We start from the raw sequence: 15610 nt of genomic DNA on the forward strand, positions 1-15610 counted from the left end.
GGCTTCACAACACTTGTCTTAGAAAATCAGGTTTGTGCTTTCCTCCTGAATCTTTTGGGCAGCTACATCTCAGGAATGTAAAATACAAGTACTGTAGCTTTGGATGAGCTGCAGTACTGTACGCAGCCCACGGATTCTTGAGGGAAGCTGGTTTGTGAGGGTGCCAAAAAGTCTAATTACTTTTGTATGGATCACCAAATATTAAACTTTGGCCCTATAATGGAAATTGTCATATACCTCACTAGCAGGAAAGCCTCAAAGTGCACAAAATTAGGCTGCCTATGACATAAATGAAATTGTGTCCCAATTGTGAAATGATTGATTACTGTTAATGCAGTTCACGGTTTATTGTAATAGGAATCACAAAACTTTTATTAAATTCTTGTAAAATGATCAACATCTGATCCAATGAAAGTAAAAACAATACAGTGGAATACAGGTGGAAATTATTAAAGGGGTTTTCCAGGACTAAACTAGTGAAGACTTCATTCCTCCAGGATAATTCATCAATAGTTGATCGGCGGGGTGCACTCTGGTGAGCGCTGCTGTCACTTCACTACATACCAGGCACTGTGCCGTTCATTGTATAGCAGCTGCTCCTAGTATTGCGTCCCGGTCTCATTCACTTGACTTGCCTACTCTTAGACCATGTGATGAATGAACGTGACGTCACTGGCCTGAGAAGAGGCGCAGCACTCACCCGCCCATCACAGCCACTTCAATCAGCTGATTGGTGATCCGCCGATTGAGATGCCTGCCAATCAACTTTTGATGACCTGTCCTGAGGATAGATCACCAATAGTGTAGTCCTGGAAAACCCATTTAACTTCCCCACTGCTCACTGTGTTATATAGAAGACAGGAGTTGGGAGGGGGGAGGCTAAAAAATAGCTCTACCCTGAATGATTTCTCACTCTTGACTCTGAAATTACAGTATACCAAGCTTGCCCTAGGCATCTCCTTCAATTTGATACAGCTGTTGTGATAAATCAGGGACCTGGTAGCTGCAATACATTTTACCTTAATATGATGGTGCCAAACATAACGTTGCACACATTGATGCATCATATATGCTGCTCGTCTAGAATAGTTGGAGACACTCCTCCTGGCTGTTCTAGTCCACTATCCGCCAATCAGCGGCTGTTTCCTAACATTCCAGCATGTCAACCTTTATTCAAACAACAAAGTTGTTGCCCTAAAAACTGTCACCTACTCTTAGCCCTATAAATTAAGTTTAAGGGCTGAAAGTAGTTTACCCGCTGAGTCCAGGGATATATGTTATATGTACTTCCTCCATCATTGCCCCAATGTAAGTGCTGAAAGCCTCTTCTGCAGTGCATTGAGCTGCACTGCTAAATAGTCCGCAGATTGTAAATTTAGAATAGTTGGACTATTTGGCGCCACTCAATGCATTGAGTGGCAACTATCAGCACTGATCCCCGGGGACTGATAGAGGGAGGTAAGTATAACTCTTAAATCCCTGGACTCAGTGGGTCACCTACTTTCAGCCCATACTTTTAGCCCTATAAGCTAAGCTTAAGTGACAGAGTTCCTTTAAGGGAACTAATTTTAGGGAGATCTTTATATGTCACATCAACTACAACCTCAAATACCGACCATGCTTCCATGAAAACAATCATAGAGTTGAAAGGGACCTCCAGGGTCACCTGGTCTAATGTCTTGTTCAATGCAGGATCACTAATTCTCCAGGAATTTTCAAAGATTATGGCAAGTGGTTCAACAGTTACCTCTGCTTCCTTTAGTACCCTAGGATGTAATTCATCTGGACCTTGAGACTTAAATTCATGTAAGTTACCGAAGTGTTCACTTACTATCTTTCTGCTTAAAGATAGCCTGCATTCTTTTATTCCCCCAATAGCACAGGGAAGATCAGTTGATGTTACATCTACTTTCTGAGAGAAAACAGATACAAAATAGGAATTTAAAAGTTCTCAACATCATTTTTAACCAATTCACCATTGTCATCCTATAAACATCCTTTAGCAACTATGACTTTTCTTTTGCTTTTAACGTACTTCCAAAAATCTTTTTTATTGCTTTTGGATCCTCTTGCAAGCCTCAATTAATTGTTAGCTTTAGCTATTTTGACATTTGCCCTACAGTTTCTGCAGACTACATTATATTCTTCTTTTAGATATGCCCCCCTCTTTCTAGTCAGAAAACTCTCCCAATAAACCATGTCAGACCACAGTTTTTTCCTAAAAACAAAAAAAACACGTCAACTAGTCTGCCCCCTCCACAAAAGTTATCTTATTAGTCATAATTTGCTGCGCCAACCAATCAGACTTCCAGCTCTGAGACACATTTGCCTGCCCATTCAGATTTCTCCTTCTTTCCAGAGGCCTTTTGACAGTCCTGGAGTGTTGGCAATTCGGGTGAATTCAAATAAATGTATTCTTTTATTTATAATTGTGCACTTGTAATATACTAGTAGCTATGGTAACTATATAAATTACCATATAATTTCTAGAATTCGATCAGAAGGCTTGCGAATTTAAGAGATCCCCATTACATAGAGATATCGGGCACTGGCTAATATTTGGTAACACGTAGTGAGGATAGATAATTGTGTGGGGTTTATTTCTTTAGCCAGTTGTATAAGCATCTATGTTTTACCTAAATGACAAGGCGGCCTGTTCATACATAGTGAGCGGGATGTTTTTTCTCAAGGTTACATCAGAAGGTTATCTGTATTGATTTAGTTGATATCGGAGAGTAGAGCAGATGCCAACGTTCTGTCTCTTCAGAATATTACTTGTCACCGTTTTGATTTATTATTGCCCTTCTTTCCCAGAATCCTCTAACAGAAGTAGGTCCATGTAAAATATGTCTTCTTTGGCTTCTATTTATTGTCGATTAGGAAGATATAGCACATTACCAGCTGGGGCATAAGATAAAAATACATATTCGATATACGTGCAAGAACTCATTTCTATCAAGTCCTATATTTCTTTCTGCATGATGGAGACTTGACTTTAATGGCCAGCAGAGCATTTATGCTCAGTAAATTATTTTGGAATTATGTTTTTTTCATTTTTCTTACTGCTTTTATGTTTACAATTTTCTGTGACTTACTGCACTTAGTTCTAGTAATGTTTGATTTATGTAACCTTTTGATACTGACTTGATAGCAGAGTTCATACATATCATTCTTCGGGTTTGTTCAAGCTTCTGTTCTTTTTCATCAGCTTCCACACTTCTGAGCAGTCCTCCAGCCATTAACTCTTAAACTGAAAAACTAAGCCAAGTGAAAATTTTAGTTGCCAAATTTAAAGCAACCATCTGGCCTTGGAGAAACAAAGATGGCTGAACCAGTTTTCTGAGTACCTGATGCGCATTGTGCATAGCATGCATCTGAAGACCCTACATGCTGATCTGACTGGCAAGCACTGGTTAATTAAAGCAGGTGTAGAGTCTTAGGCCTCATGTCCATGGGGAAAATCAGGCCGCCGCGGATTCTCCATGCAGAATCCCGCAGGGGGTCCCTCCTTTCCCGAGGACATGAGGCCTAAAAAGATTTACTTACCTGTCCGGACGCTGCGGATCTTCCCTCCGTCGCGGCCAGATCTTCTTTCTTCGGGCCGGCGGATGTGCTAGGCACGCCGACAGCGTGCCGCGCGCATGCGCTGTGCACTTTTTTTTTTTAACTCCTGCTCTCCCACGCTGGAGAGCAGGAATTCAGCTGCGGGTGTGCCGCGGACCCGGTCGGCTTCAATAGAAGCCTGCGGGAGCCGTCCCCACGGGAGACCCGCACTAAAATGGAGCATGCTGCGGGTGTTTTCCCGCACACGCAATCCGCGCCTCAGGGGAAAATGACATCCGCAGGTATTTAACTACCTGCAGGTGTCCAATGCATCCCTATGGGGCGTGGATCACGCGTGCAGGACACCCGCTGCGGATCTGTCCCCGTGGACGTGAGGCCTTAGACTAATGATGCATGCTAAAACACAGCGTGCATTATGGCCCTTTTAAAGGGACCAACAGTCTTTCAAACGAATGCATGAGTGCTGACGTCACCACTAAGGTCGCCAGCGCTCAAGCAGAGTGTTTACACTGAAAGACTTGCCGCTGGATCGTGGGCTTCTCGTCCGCTTCTCACTCAGCACTTCACCATTTTGCTCCGGACGAGAAGCCAGCAAGCCAACAAGGTTTTTAAGCTGACTGAAAAGTCAACCTAACAAATGACAAGTGAACAATTTTTTTGTGTATTTACACTGAACGATTATCGTTCATTCGTTTTAACGAATTTCGAGCGATAAGCGTTACATGTAAATGGGCCTTTAGGCAGTAAAAGGAGCAACTGCAGCCATTTTTTTTCTGCAGGCCTGGGAGAAAATACAAATCTAATTAACGGCACCCCATTGACCCTGCTCGCAACACAAGTTTGGCGTGCCAATGGCCACACATGGCAGCCCAAAGGCTAGGTAAAGCTCACAATGCTGCCATTTATTGCAGTCTAAGCTCTGCTAGAGGCAGATATTGCAGTATGGTGTATTTTTACCAAAGTTTATTAAGCCATACGTATTGCAGTATATTGTAGAAACAAACTAGTGCAAGCTCAAGTCCCCTATGAGAACTAAAAAATATTGAAATAAGTTCATTAAGATGTTTAATAATTAAAAAAAAATTAAAAAATCCTCTCCTATTTCTCATGTAAAAAAAAAACAAAAAAACCTATTTGGTATTGTTGTGTCTGTAAAAGTCCAAACTTTGGTACCCCATCTTCAAAGAACAATTGAATAAAAAGTAATCAAAAAGTTGTATGTAACCCAACATGGCACCAATAAAAACTGCAAGTAGCCCCACAAAAAAGCCCCTTACACAGCCACATCAACAGAAAAATGCAGTTAGGTGTCTCAGAATATGGCGACAGAAGGATGTGAAGAAAACTCTAAGGGGGGGTTCACACAGTGCGGATTTGCCGCGGAAATTCCGTCTGGAATTTCCGCGTGGCAAATCCGCATGCGGGCGCTAATCTTGGGATTAGCCAGCCATGTGGACGAGATTTCTCAGAAATCTCGCCCACACAGGACAGCCAATCCGCTACGATCAATCCAGCCGAAGCTGCGGCGCGGCTGTGCCGAACGCAGCCGCGGCTTTGCCGACCGCAGCATGTCCATTCTTTCCGCTGCGCCGCGCTCTCCTCCCTGGGAGCGCCGGCCGCGCTTCAAAGCCGCCGCGGGTATTTCCCCGGCGCTTCTCCTGGCGGAAATCTCGCTTGAATCTGCCCAGTGTGACCCCAGCCTTAGCATACCTTTTTGATTCTTTTCAGGGTTCGGGATATACTGGGAAATTAGTATTAGCATTCATTGTAAATATTACATGTGACTCTTCTGATTGTCTGTTTCGAAGTTGAGACTAGTTCAGGATTTCTTCCTTGTTTGGGAAAGAACTCTGTCCCCTACCAAATGAATGACTTTTCCGGCTCCCTTGAGCTGGAGATGTTGTGTTTTCCATGTATTTGTTACTGCGCACGCGCCACACTTCAATAGTCTCCGCTTGTGGACAACCCATCGGACGGTTCGGACATAATTTTCCTACTGCATGCAAAGCCACCAATTTAAGTAATTAGGACACACTTGGAGAACCAGAGGTATGCTTACAGTTCTTAAATCCCCCACCCACACGTAGAATTTGTAGAAGAATACGGCAGACGTCCTTTGAAGCAGTCTGTGCGGACTACACCGTGATCCCCGTACGTTACAACTACAGAACAATGAATAATGCACTGTGTGGAAATTTTTCACTTTTCCGTTGATCGTCAAAATGCTAATAAAATACACAGCCACTCTGTCGCAAACCAATAAACCAAATTTGAAGGGAGTGTATATTTGCTGTATATGAACTTTTTTATTTCCCTCTGCTTAGTGAGGTTAGCCTGTGGGCATGCAGACTTCTATAGACAGCATAATTATGGGCTGCATTACGAAAACATAGAAACCTTTTTTTTTCTTCAATATTTTCAGGTTTTGGAAGCTATTGTCTGTTATGTAGCCTGAACCATGAAGTGTGAAGTTGCTGTCTCAGTGTGTATTTTCACAGCTTTGATAAAATGCATCTCATTTTCTTGTTGCCGCTGTGATAATGAAACCCAAAGCCTATTACTTTAGGTGCTTATGAGGCATCTCCAAACAGCAGCCATGCGGATTATCATGCACAAAGTACACTGGTTCTTTGCTGATTGAATCCACAGATTGTCAGCGGTAGACACAATGACTGAGATATCCAATATCAGCGGACATATATCACTCACAGATAAAGGCAAGCCGGAGTTCATTAAATTGAAGTAGCTCGGCGGCAGGGATGTTCATAATTAAAATGAATAGCATTGCTCTCAAATTTAATTACCATTTGACATGTGCATAGATCTGTTTATTGGGGAGTTTGGATTTCTGTAGTTTCTGTGGGTTAACGAATTGTCCAGCACGTTTAATAGAGCGGCAGATGTTCTTTACATGCTGTGTGATATGTGTTTTTTTTTTTTTTTTTTTAAGGGATTGCAGAACAGTAGTCGATAGACTTTGGACTCGAGACATTAACATAACCATCAAAGTGAGATTTGTAAATTAAGTATTTTATAAACATCTATGACTGCTGTAGCTAGACCGTAGAACTACACATTTATCAGTGTAGAGAGTTCCTATAACTAGGCACTCTTGGATTAAGGCAGATTATCATCTACACAGACTTGAGTCCCATTTACATGCAACGATTATCATTCAAAATTCGCTCAAATTATGTCTTTTGAGCGATGATTGGCACTTGTAAATGCCAACATCGTTTGCTTTTCGTTCGAACTGATTTTTAGTTGCGTTTAAAATCCATAAATTGTCCGGAGAGCTGATAGCAGGGACCACACGCTGTGATTCTCCACGGGAGCGCTGATAACGTTGTATTCAGCTGCAGTCCTGTGGCAGAACAAAGGGGTTGTATGCATATAACAGACCACCTACTGTTCTCTGCATACAGCTCCTTGAGGCTCATTTACATGCAAATGAAGGTAATAAGCTGCTAATGGGCATTAGTGCCCATTAGCAGCTTATGCAAAATGATCGCTTAAATTGTCAATCTCCCTATCTTTTTAACAAATTTTGAGCGATCTTTGCGTGTAAATGGGACACATGTATTTGTATATTACCATGATGCCTGTCCTACAGTAGGCTTTCTAAAAATGTGTTTGATCCCATCATGTGCAGTTAGGAAAGCAAAGCCATCACATCATTGTTTCTGAGAATGAAGATTAAGGACGGACTATGGAACAGTGATTCTGAACCCTTTGCACATGGGAATAGCCCTTGAAAATGTGGGTAACCCTCTATTCCTTCCCCTTCACAGAAGCTTTATGTGGTGGTCGGTATAACCTATCATCTTAAATTGCAGCCAAGATTTGCTGCTTTGCCTGCCTCTACCTCAGCCATCTTTTTTTTTTTTTTTCCTCAAGGCTTGAAGTCTGTTTGCGATGTCTAATGTAAAAGGTACTACTGTCTTGGTCTCCAGGGAACTCATAACTGCAGCGATTACCAGATGGGGTGCAGCAGCTCCCCGCTGGTAATCACGCTGTTACCGCTGATCCCGGCTCCTCCTCCTCTGAGTGCCGTGCTCATCAGTTCCACAGGAGAGGACTCGGGGAGGAAGCGTCCCGGGCGCAAACACTGACATCAGTGTGCATCCGGGCTCAGCGCGAGCAAAGGGGGGGGCTTATTTCCGTGGTGGGATTTCCCGCAGAATTTCCGCCCGTGGAAGCTGCCATCGGATTGCGTTAGAAAACGCAATCCTATGCAGACGGCCGAGATTTGTCCATGCGAAATTTTGCGCAGAAAACAAAACGCGGCATGCTCTATTTCTGTGCGGGGCTCACATGACGGAGCCGTGGGAGCAGGTGAGTGCCGTGCTGGGCCCTGCAGTGGCTCGGGTCAGGTCCCGCTGCGAGAATTCTGATGTGGCCCTCCATGAAAATGAGTTTGACACCCCTGTTCTATCACATTTTTTGTAAAGGCAGGATAAGCAAAAATAGCATAAAAGATAATAAAAATATACAGTGATGATTGTACAGCCCAAGTTGAACATAGAGGTTGGTACACTTTATACAATCCGTACACTCTCTTGTTTCTATTACTCTCTGGAGGGATTCAGAAATGTACGGCATGTTTACAGCTCTACATAGTTCCAAGTTCTACATGGCAACCTCAATGATGTCCTTTCTATGAAGTGCAAGCTACAGTGTTTCAGGCCATAAATTTGAAAGACTAAACAACAAGGCAGTTGAACATTGCCTTCCAACGTCACTGTACGCAGGAACATGCATCACCGTTTGAGAACAGATGACCTGGAGTAGTGCTGCTATACAGCTACAATACATCAGAAGAGGACATACAGTGCAGGGCGGGTAAAGAGAAAGCTCAGACACCAGAATTATTGCTTCATTCCTAGGTTTGCCACATTGTACAATTATGCATTGTTCAACACCATCCTTATTTGTGCTAGTAAGTTTTTTGGGGTTTTTTTTTTGCATTTAGTCACTGCATTGTAACAGACTAAAGACAATCTTGGCATTGGTTTGTGATTTGATCTACATCAGTATGTTTTCCTTCACGGTTTGCTCAGATTTGGCATGTTTAACATAATTGTTATGCTTTGTGGGAGAACAGCCTCCTTCACCCCCAAGTCTGCAATCCATTCCTTGACAGCATATAGGAGTAAAGTTTTTATGTAGATCTTTTAATATTTTGTGGGGGGAGGGGAGAGGAAAAATCAACCCATGGTGACTGTTGTACATTGAACAAATAGAATGTTCTTATTTATACCCCTCTTTTGCACGAAGAATGAATCCTTTTCACATTTTGCCCACTATTTTTGCTCTATTATTACATATCAATTTTGCTTTCATTTTAAATGACCTCTAACACAACTTATCCTTATCTAACAGCCTAAGTATATATCAGTCTTGTAACTTGCATTAATTCTACTTGTTAGATTGCTGAAAAACAAATTTAAAGTACCTGCCACTAGGGGTTTCCCTTCCAGCAGCTTTGCAATCCACTGCCTGTCATTAGGCATTTGGTTTCTCTAGTAACAGGGACATGGAGACACTGCTAGTTACTACATGCAACAGAAGGGTGAGCCTTCAGATGCTACCTTACAGCTGATTGAAGCAAGGCAACATGGGAGGTGTGGGAGGCTATATCCTAGCCAATACAGATGGTTTAGGAGATGATCCACACCTGCAAGGGGATTGCAAATAGCAGGACAGCAGAAAAATAAGATAATCTACGTGAAAAACTGAATTGATAGAACTCAATCTCCGTGAAAGCAGCAGCCAAAAGAGTATTGGTCTGATTTTTAAATTTTTTTTTTTTGAAAACTTTGAAAGATTTCAACACACATGTCCTGCTTACTGCATACCAAACTGTTGAAGAATCTGAACAGCTAACATCAAGGGATTATGTGCGATCGAGTCAGCCACTATAGCTGCATTAGTCACAGCGGCAGAACAAGGTCTATAAGTAGAATTTAAGAGCCCTTCACAGTCTATACTGTGACGGACTATAGCTGCATTAGGATCATTGAGCTTTGCTACAAGGTCAGGTTGGCCCTTTACATCCATAGGTGGTAGTCAACGGTGTAGTTCTTCCCCTCTCAAAGTGCTCATATTCTAGGATTGTGTGTGATCATGTGATTGCTCACCAGTACTGTGAAGGTTTATTTATGCATATGTGCTCGTGATTGATTGCCATTCTGAACATGTGAACATGCATGTCAAGGTACACAGAGGGTAATAAATGGAAAATTACAAGTGTTACAGGTGCTCTTATAGTAGCACTTTAAGGCATACCTCCCAACTTTTGAGCAATGAAAAGGTTGACAAAGATGAAAAGATGGACAACTATAGCAGCACAGCAGATTTTTAGGACAGGCCATTCACCTTTGTTATGTCGCACCCTCTTTAACCTGTAATACTGCCTTTTAGTCACCCCCTCAAAGTAATAGTGACTGAATTTGGAACTGCCCTGCCAAATCTAGGAAGGTTGAGACATGTGCATAAGTAGTAGTAAAACTAGCAATCAGATGATCGCATCTTCAAGCCAACTCGAGGAACAAGAAAAATAAATTCCCTGTTTAAACTCCCTTTTTATATAAAAATAAATAGAATTACATATTACGTATTGCTACTTTCATAAAGACTTACACTACAGAATAAAATGTCTGTTGCACCACATGGTCAATGGTTTAACAGAAAAATGCCAGAATTGCTTTTCATCTGCCTCCCAAAAAACAATACAAAGTAATCAAAAAGTCGCATGTAGCCTATAATTGTACCAATTAAAGCTACAACTCATCCCAAAATAAATGAGACCTAACCCAGCTCAGTTGGCAAAAAAATATAACTGTTATGGGTCATGGAATGTGGTGATGCAAATACAATTTTCTTTTAAATGTTATTTATTGTGCAAAAGTAGCAAAAAAAATTAAGAAAAAATATACATTTGGTATTGCCATAATCATTGACCCAATGAATAAAGTTATATTATGTATACTGCATGGTATGTGCTGTAGGGGAAAAAACAATGCCAGAATAGCTGCTTTTCAGTCATCTGGATGCCAAGGAACTCAATAAAAAATGTTCAAAAAACCATAAAATGGTAGCAATGGAAACTACAACTCATCCCACAGTCATTTTGCCAGTAATGTGGCCATCAGCTTCTGCAGTGGGTATGGCTTGGCCTCATGCGGGCGGCAGGACAGTTTTGGTCTCTGTTTTGTGTCCTTAATGAATTGCGTCCCAGATTGACTGTAGGTCTCCTGACCTGAAGTCAAAGCATCCTAGGAATGTACAATGCTCAGTTTAGGTCAGGAGATCGGCAATCAGTCCAGGATGCACATCTGTATTATAGACACAAAATGGAGGCCAAAATATGCCAGTATGTCACCAGCCTTATTTTACAAGATTATGGTAAAACTACAGCTCCCAGCATAGCCTGAATGTCTGGAGCTGTCAGGGTATGCTAGAAGTTGCAGTTCTATCAAAATCTCAACTGATGGGGGGCCTACTGTTTGATAGAACTACAACTCCAAGCATACCATGATAGTCACAGACTGATAGGGTGCTGTGAGTTGTAGTAAGTTGAATTTCCCCCCCCTCCCACCAGCATTTTACCCCCTAATCAGCCGCCCTCCAACGAACATTCTCTCCATTCACTGCCCTCTTCCCTGTATGTGATGGTGATGGTGAAGGTGAAGGGAGCTCCTCTATCCACTGCAGACTGCTGATAAATAATGTGATGGACCTGTGATGGTCATGTGACTATATCATTGAAGGTCCTTCATTCATTGTACTTTGGTAACAGCACTGACGAGGTGGGTGTGGGGTTGAACATGCCACCCAAGACTGCATGACAGCGCCCCCAAAACCAGAATTGTCCCACAGAACCCGGGGCAGTTGGGAGGCTTGCCCTGTGGGTGCTAGTAGACCAAGCATTTCTCCATCACAAAACACAAACGAAAACCACCAATTGTGACCGCCGCCTGTACTTACCAATTCAAACAATATGCTGAACCCTTGTGCTCGCCCAATCCTTGGAGCTTCACCAGCGACTTACGGCAGAAAAACACTCTTGCGTTCTAGCACTCTTATTCCATTTTGATACTGCAGTAGTATAGTCAAACCTAGAGTTGTTGAAAACTCAGAAGATGGGAAAATCTTTCCATTAAACTTTTGCTCTTTAGGTTCTAATCCTGGGTTTGGTTTACACATACAGATGCAAAATATTGACCAGACTACTGCCGTCTTGAAGGAGCTTTAGAGGCCCGGCTGTTGATTTGTTGTGATTTGTACGGCATCCAAAAAAGTTTTTGACTAATTCCCACATAGATGAATATGGCTGCGCTACTGTATATACTGCGCATGTTATTTTTGTTTTTCATCTTGTTTATCATCTTCGCCCCAGTTATACATTTATTGGCCATTACATAACTTTTTTTTTATTCCCTAGAGGCACAAATTATTTCCCTTACGAATGTTGCAGAAATGTGTGTCATAAAAACAGATGGATTCACTTTCGCCTAATATGGCACCAATCTTCTATAATTTAGAAGTTTTAGAAGCCAAAGGACTGCTTTTTTTGGACTGATTGTGTACTTAGATGAAGTACTAAAATGATGCTAAAATCAAATTTGGGTGAATAAAAGGTTTCCTTGTAATTCATAAAGTACTGAGAATTTGTAATCTATTCAGTTGATATCTGCATGTAAATGCTAATGTCTGGTGGCAGTGCCTCTACATGGACAGCCTGTGCCTATGTTCTATACATGTGTACAGTATATCACTGCTGTGGTTGTTTTGTTTTATTTATCCTTTTTTATATATCCTGGACGTAGCTATGGCAACCTGAATGAAAACGTACATTGTTTACGTTGCCAGCTGCATTGAGAGAACTGGGGAATGTTTCCTATATAGCAAAGAAACTTTTTATTTTGTGATTCTCCCAGTTTATTTATAATCCGAATGCCCCCTTTTTGTTTGTTGGCTGTGTGCTGTAACATACTTTACTGCCATTTCCCCTCTGTGTTTTATAACCAGCTGACCTCTTGAATCTTTTTTGTATTTATAGATGTTTTCCACAGTGCCGGAGATGCCACAGACTAACTCCCAGCTGCATTTGTCTCGTAAAAGGAGCACTGACTCGAAGCCGCCTTCCTGCAGCGAGAGGCCTTTAACGCTGTTTCATACAACACATTCCGCAGAGAAAGGTGGGTGCGTCACAGCCCCCCATTTAAGATGTTGTGTCTATGTAATTTTTTTATCCGACATATTCCAATTGTTCAGTACCCTATCCGTAATGGCTTTAACATCCATCTACTAGTAAAGGCAATGTCCTGTTGGCATGATCAATGCTACATTCTTTGTGACCAGCACATCCGTTTTTACTAGATAAAACAAAAACCTAGATCTCCTGTTGTTGTGGAGCGCCAACTTATTCCGCAGCACTTTCGAGTAATTTATTTATTACTCCCCAGAAAGGTGGGAACTCCTTTTACCGATCTTCAAAGGATGGAAGGCTGAGTCAACCTTGAGCTTGACAAAGACTCCGGAAGGAGTTGAAACGTTGCTGCTCTGCCCTTTGTGGATCAATAGAGAAGTACTACTGGGGATCACTGGTTGTGCTGCTCAATTTACTTTCTATTTGGATAACGTTGTTAGTCCTTGGAGTCAGGACTTGCTGAGCTTTGCACACCAGACCCACACCTCGCACCTCATGGTGCATTCCAGTGGAGTGCTGCTGCACCTATTTGGTTATTTCAACTTTGAGACGGCTACCTGAACCATGCGGGGATTGAACCCGCAACCATTTAGGACTGCATTTCTGTTGCCTTATCACTCTGCGCCATACGAGGTTCTGAGATGAACAGTCGGGCTAATACATAGTCAACGGTGTCCCTTTTAAGGTCTCCTGTCCATGCCCACTTTTGTAAACCGCTGCCGGTCTTCCCGTAGCATTTTACGTGGTTTATAAATACCGGCCCTGCGCATGCTGCGAGTGTACTGTGTATGCCCATGTATCGCACACTCGCACGGACATGCACTATGACTTTTTTTTTATATTCCCTGCTCTGTTTTATAGCGGGGTTGCGTATGAAAATACTGCCAATACGCAATGTATTGCTTATAGACAGGGTTGCATACACTGCCTATATAAAAACCTGTAGGGCTCCTGTTGCATGGTATGCTGAAAAATGGAGCATGTTGCACTCTATTTCTCGTGTGTATCTACACACAGTTTCTACACGCTCATGTGCATGGATCAATAAACGGCCATTGACTCTATGCACCGCTTATCGTGCATCCTTTCAACGCACCCTTATTGGGCGGTGAAAAAACGCCCATAGACATGAACCCTAAGATGTTTTGCTCAGTAGAACTACAAGGGGGTCCCTTTTTTTAAAAGAGTTTTTCTAAACAAAAGTTCTATTTAGTTACACAATTCATTAGCTTTCTCTAATCGCCACTTCTGACGTAATCTCTATGGCAGGTCAGAAGGTTTTTAGTGTCCAGGACCCTGTAAATAGAATTAGAATGGGTAGTATAGGAGGCTATTTTACTGGCTGCTCTTCTGTAATGAGTGGTTCTTCCTATTTGCTCCTGCATACGAGCAGGCTCTGTGCTCTATGAAGTGTTTTTTTCATGCTCTGTGTGGCATGATTCTTACAGATGTCTTTTCTGCGGAGACGTGGGAAGAATTATTAAAATGTTTTCTTGCATGCCTACTTTGGTAATTTCTTGGGTCTTCAGTGAAAGCTGGATTCAATCAGAACTCCTTTTATAACTCAATCTGCAAACAGTCATCAGCCTGGATTGTGTAAACTTTTCATTTCATGGCTTTAGAATGGATTCCGAATATCCTGGAGCGGCTTTCCTTTGTGCAAAACTGCTTGACAGATACCACATACAGTAGTTGTTGGGCTGCTTCACACTTGGTGGTTTTTTTTGCGGTTTTCAACCACCATTCTGAAAAAGAGAAAAGCCTGTTTTTAACAATACAAGCATTTTTATTAAAAAATGTTTTTGATTAAGTTTTTTGAGCCAAAGCTGGAAGTGGAGCCAGCTGGAAGTAGAAGTGCTTTCTTTTAGGCCGTTGTCAAATTAGGGAGAACTATGGAAAGCGCAGCCCGATGTACATGAGCGGGAAATCCATCGTGATTTTCCGCTCGCGTCTTAAAATCACGGCATCATAATGATGGGTTCGTCGCGGTGACAATCAATTATTTCCCGCGGCTTGCGAGAATCCGCCCCGCCCGTGGACAGGCGGACTTAAGTGGCTGGGATTTTGAAAAGCATTTAGTCGTTGGCTTGCGTGTAAACTAAACAATTATATCGTTCACTTTCCAATGATAGTCATCCCGTCTACACGCACCTTTACACGCTGTTAACGCTTGCAACTTTTTGAAAAAGACGCAAGTTTTAGATTACAGAGAATAAAAAAATGTAAAATGCGTGTGCGTTTTTCAAACATAAGTTTATGAAAGTGTCTCTAGAGCGCCACCTATTGGAAGGCAGAATTCCTGCAAGTCAATGTCAATCTTTTAAAAGATTTGTAACCGTGACTGGGAATATAAGGCAAAGCCAGAGTCTTCTCCAGAAAGGAAACCTAAATTATACAGACGTACGTTTTTGGGTATTTGCCCCTCATCAGTGTACAGTAGGTTTGCTGGCTTATATTCATTGTTACATGGTCTGACATTGACTTATGGGAATGCGGACTCCCAATAGGTGGCGCTATAGAGGCATTGTTCCATCTTGCCATTTGCATAAATTTTCCAGGGGAGTATGCATAAGACTTTGTAAGGCTCTTCACTAGCTGCTTTCCCTAAGGAGAAACCCTTTTTAAACCCACATAAAATGCCTCTCACTCAGCCAAGCCTACCACCTGCTGCACACTAATGAGGGGCAAATAGCCCGAAACAGCTATCTGTGTGTGGTTATCTTTTGCTTCTGGAGAAGACTCTGGCATTGGCTTATACTCCCAGCTGTTGTTACAAGGCTTGGTAAATTCTGTGGGTTGACCTATTTGTAAACACTGGCTAAGCCAGCAATG

General features: G+C 42.1%; 1 protein-coding gene across 3 annotated transcripts in view; it reads left to right on the forward strand.

The window, feature by feature from the left end:
* ARHGAP26 (Rho GTPase activating protein 26) overlaps positions 1–15610 on the forward strand; it is a 311322-nt gene that overhangs the window by 186223 nt on the left and 109489 nt on the right. For all 3 annotated transcript variants that reach the window (XM_066591243.1, XM_066591246.1, XM_066591244.1), the window contains exon 19: positions 12629–12767. In XM_066591243.1, the coding sequence (XP_066447340.1) occupies positions 12629–12767 (139 nt within the window). The remainder of the gene's footprint in view (positions 1–12628; positions 12768–15610) is intronic.

This window comes from Eleutherodactylus coqui, chromosome 2 (assembly GCF_035609145.1).
Source record: "Eleutherodactylus coqui strain aEleCoq1 chromosome 2, aEleCoq1.hap1, whole genome shotgun sequence".
NCBI classification, from domain to species: Eukaryota; Metazoa; Chordata; class Amphibia; order Anura; family Eleutherodactylidae; genus Eleutherodactylus; species Eleutherodactylus coqui.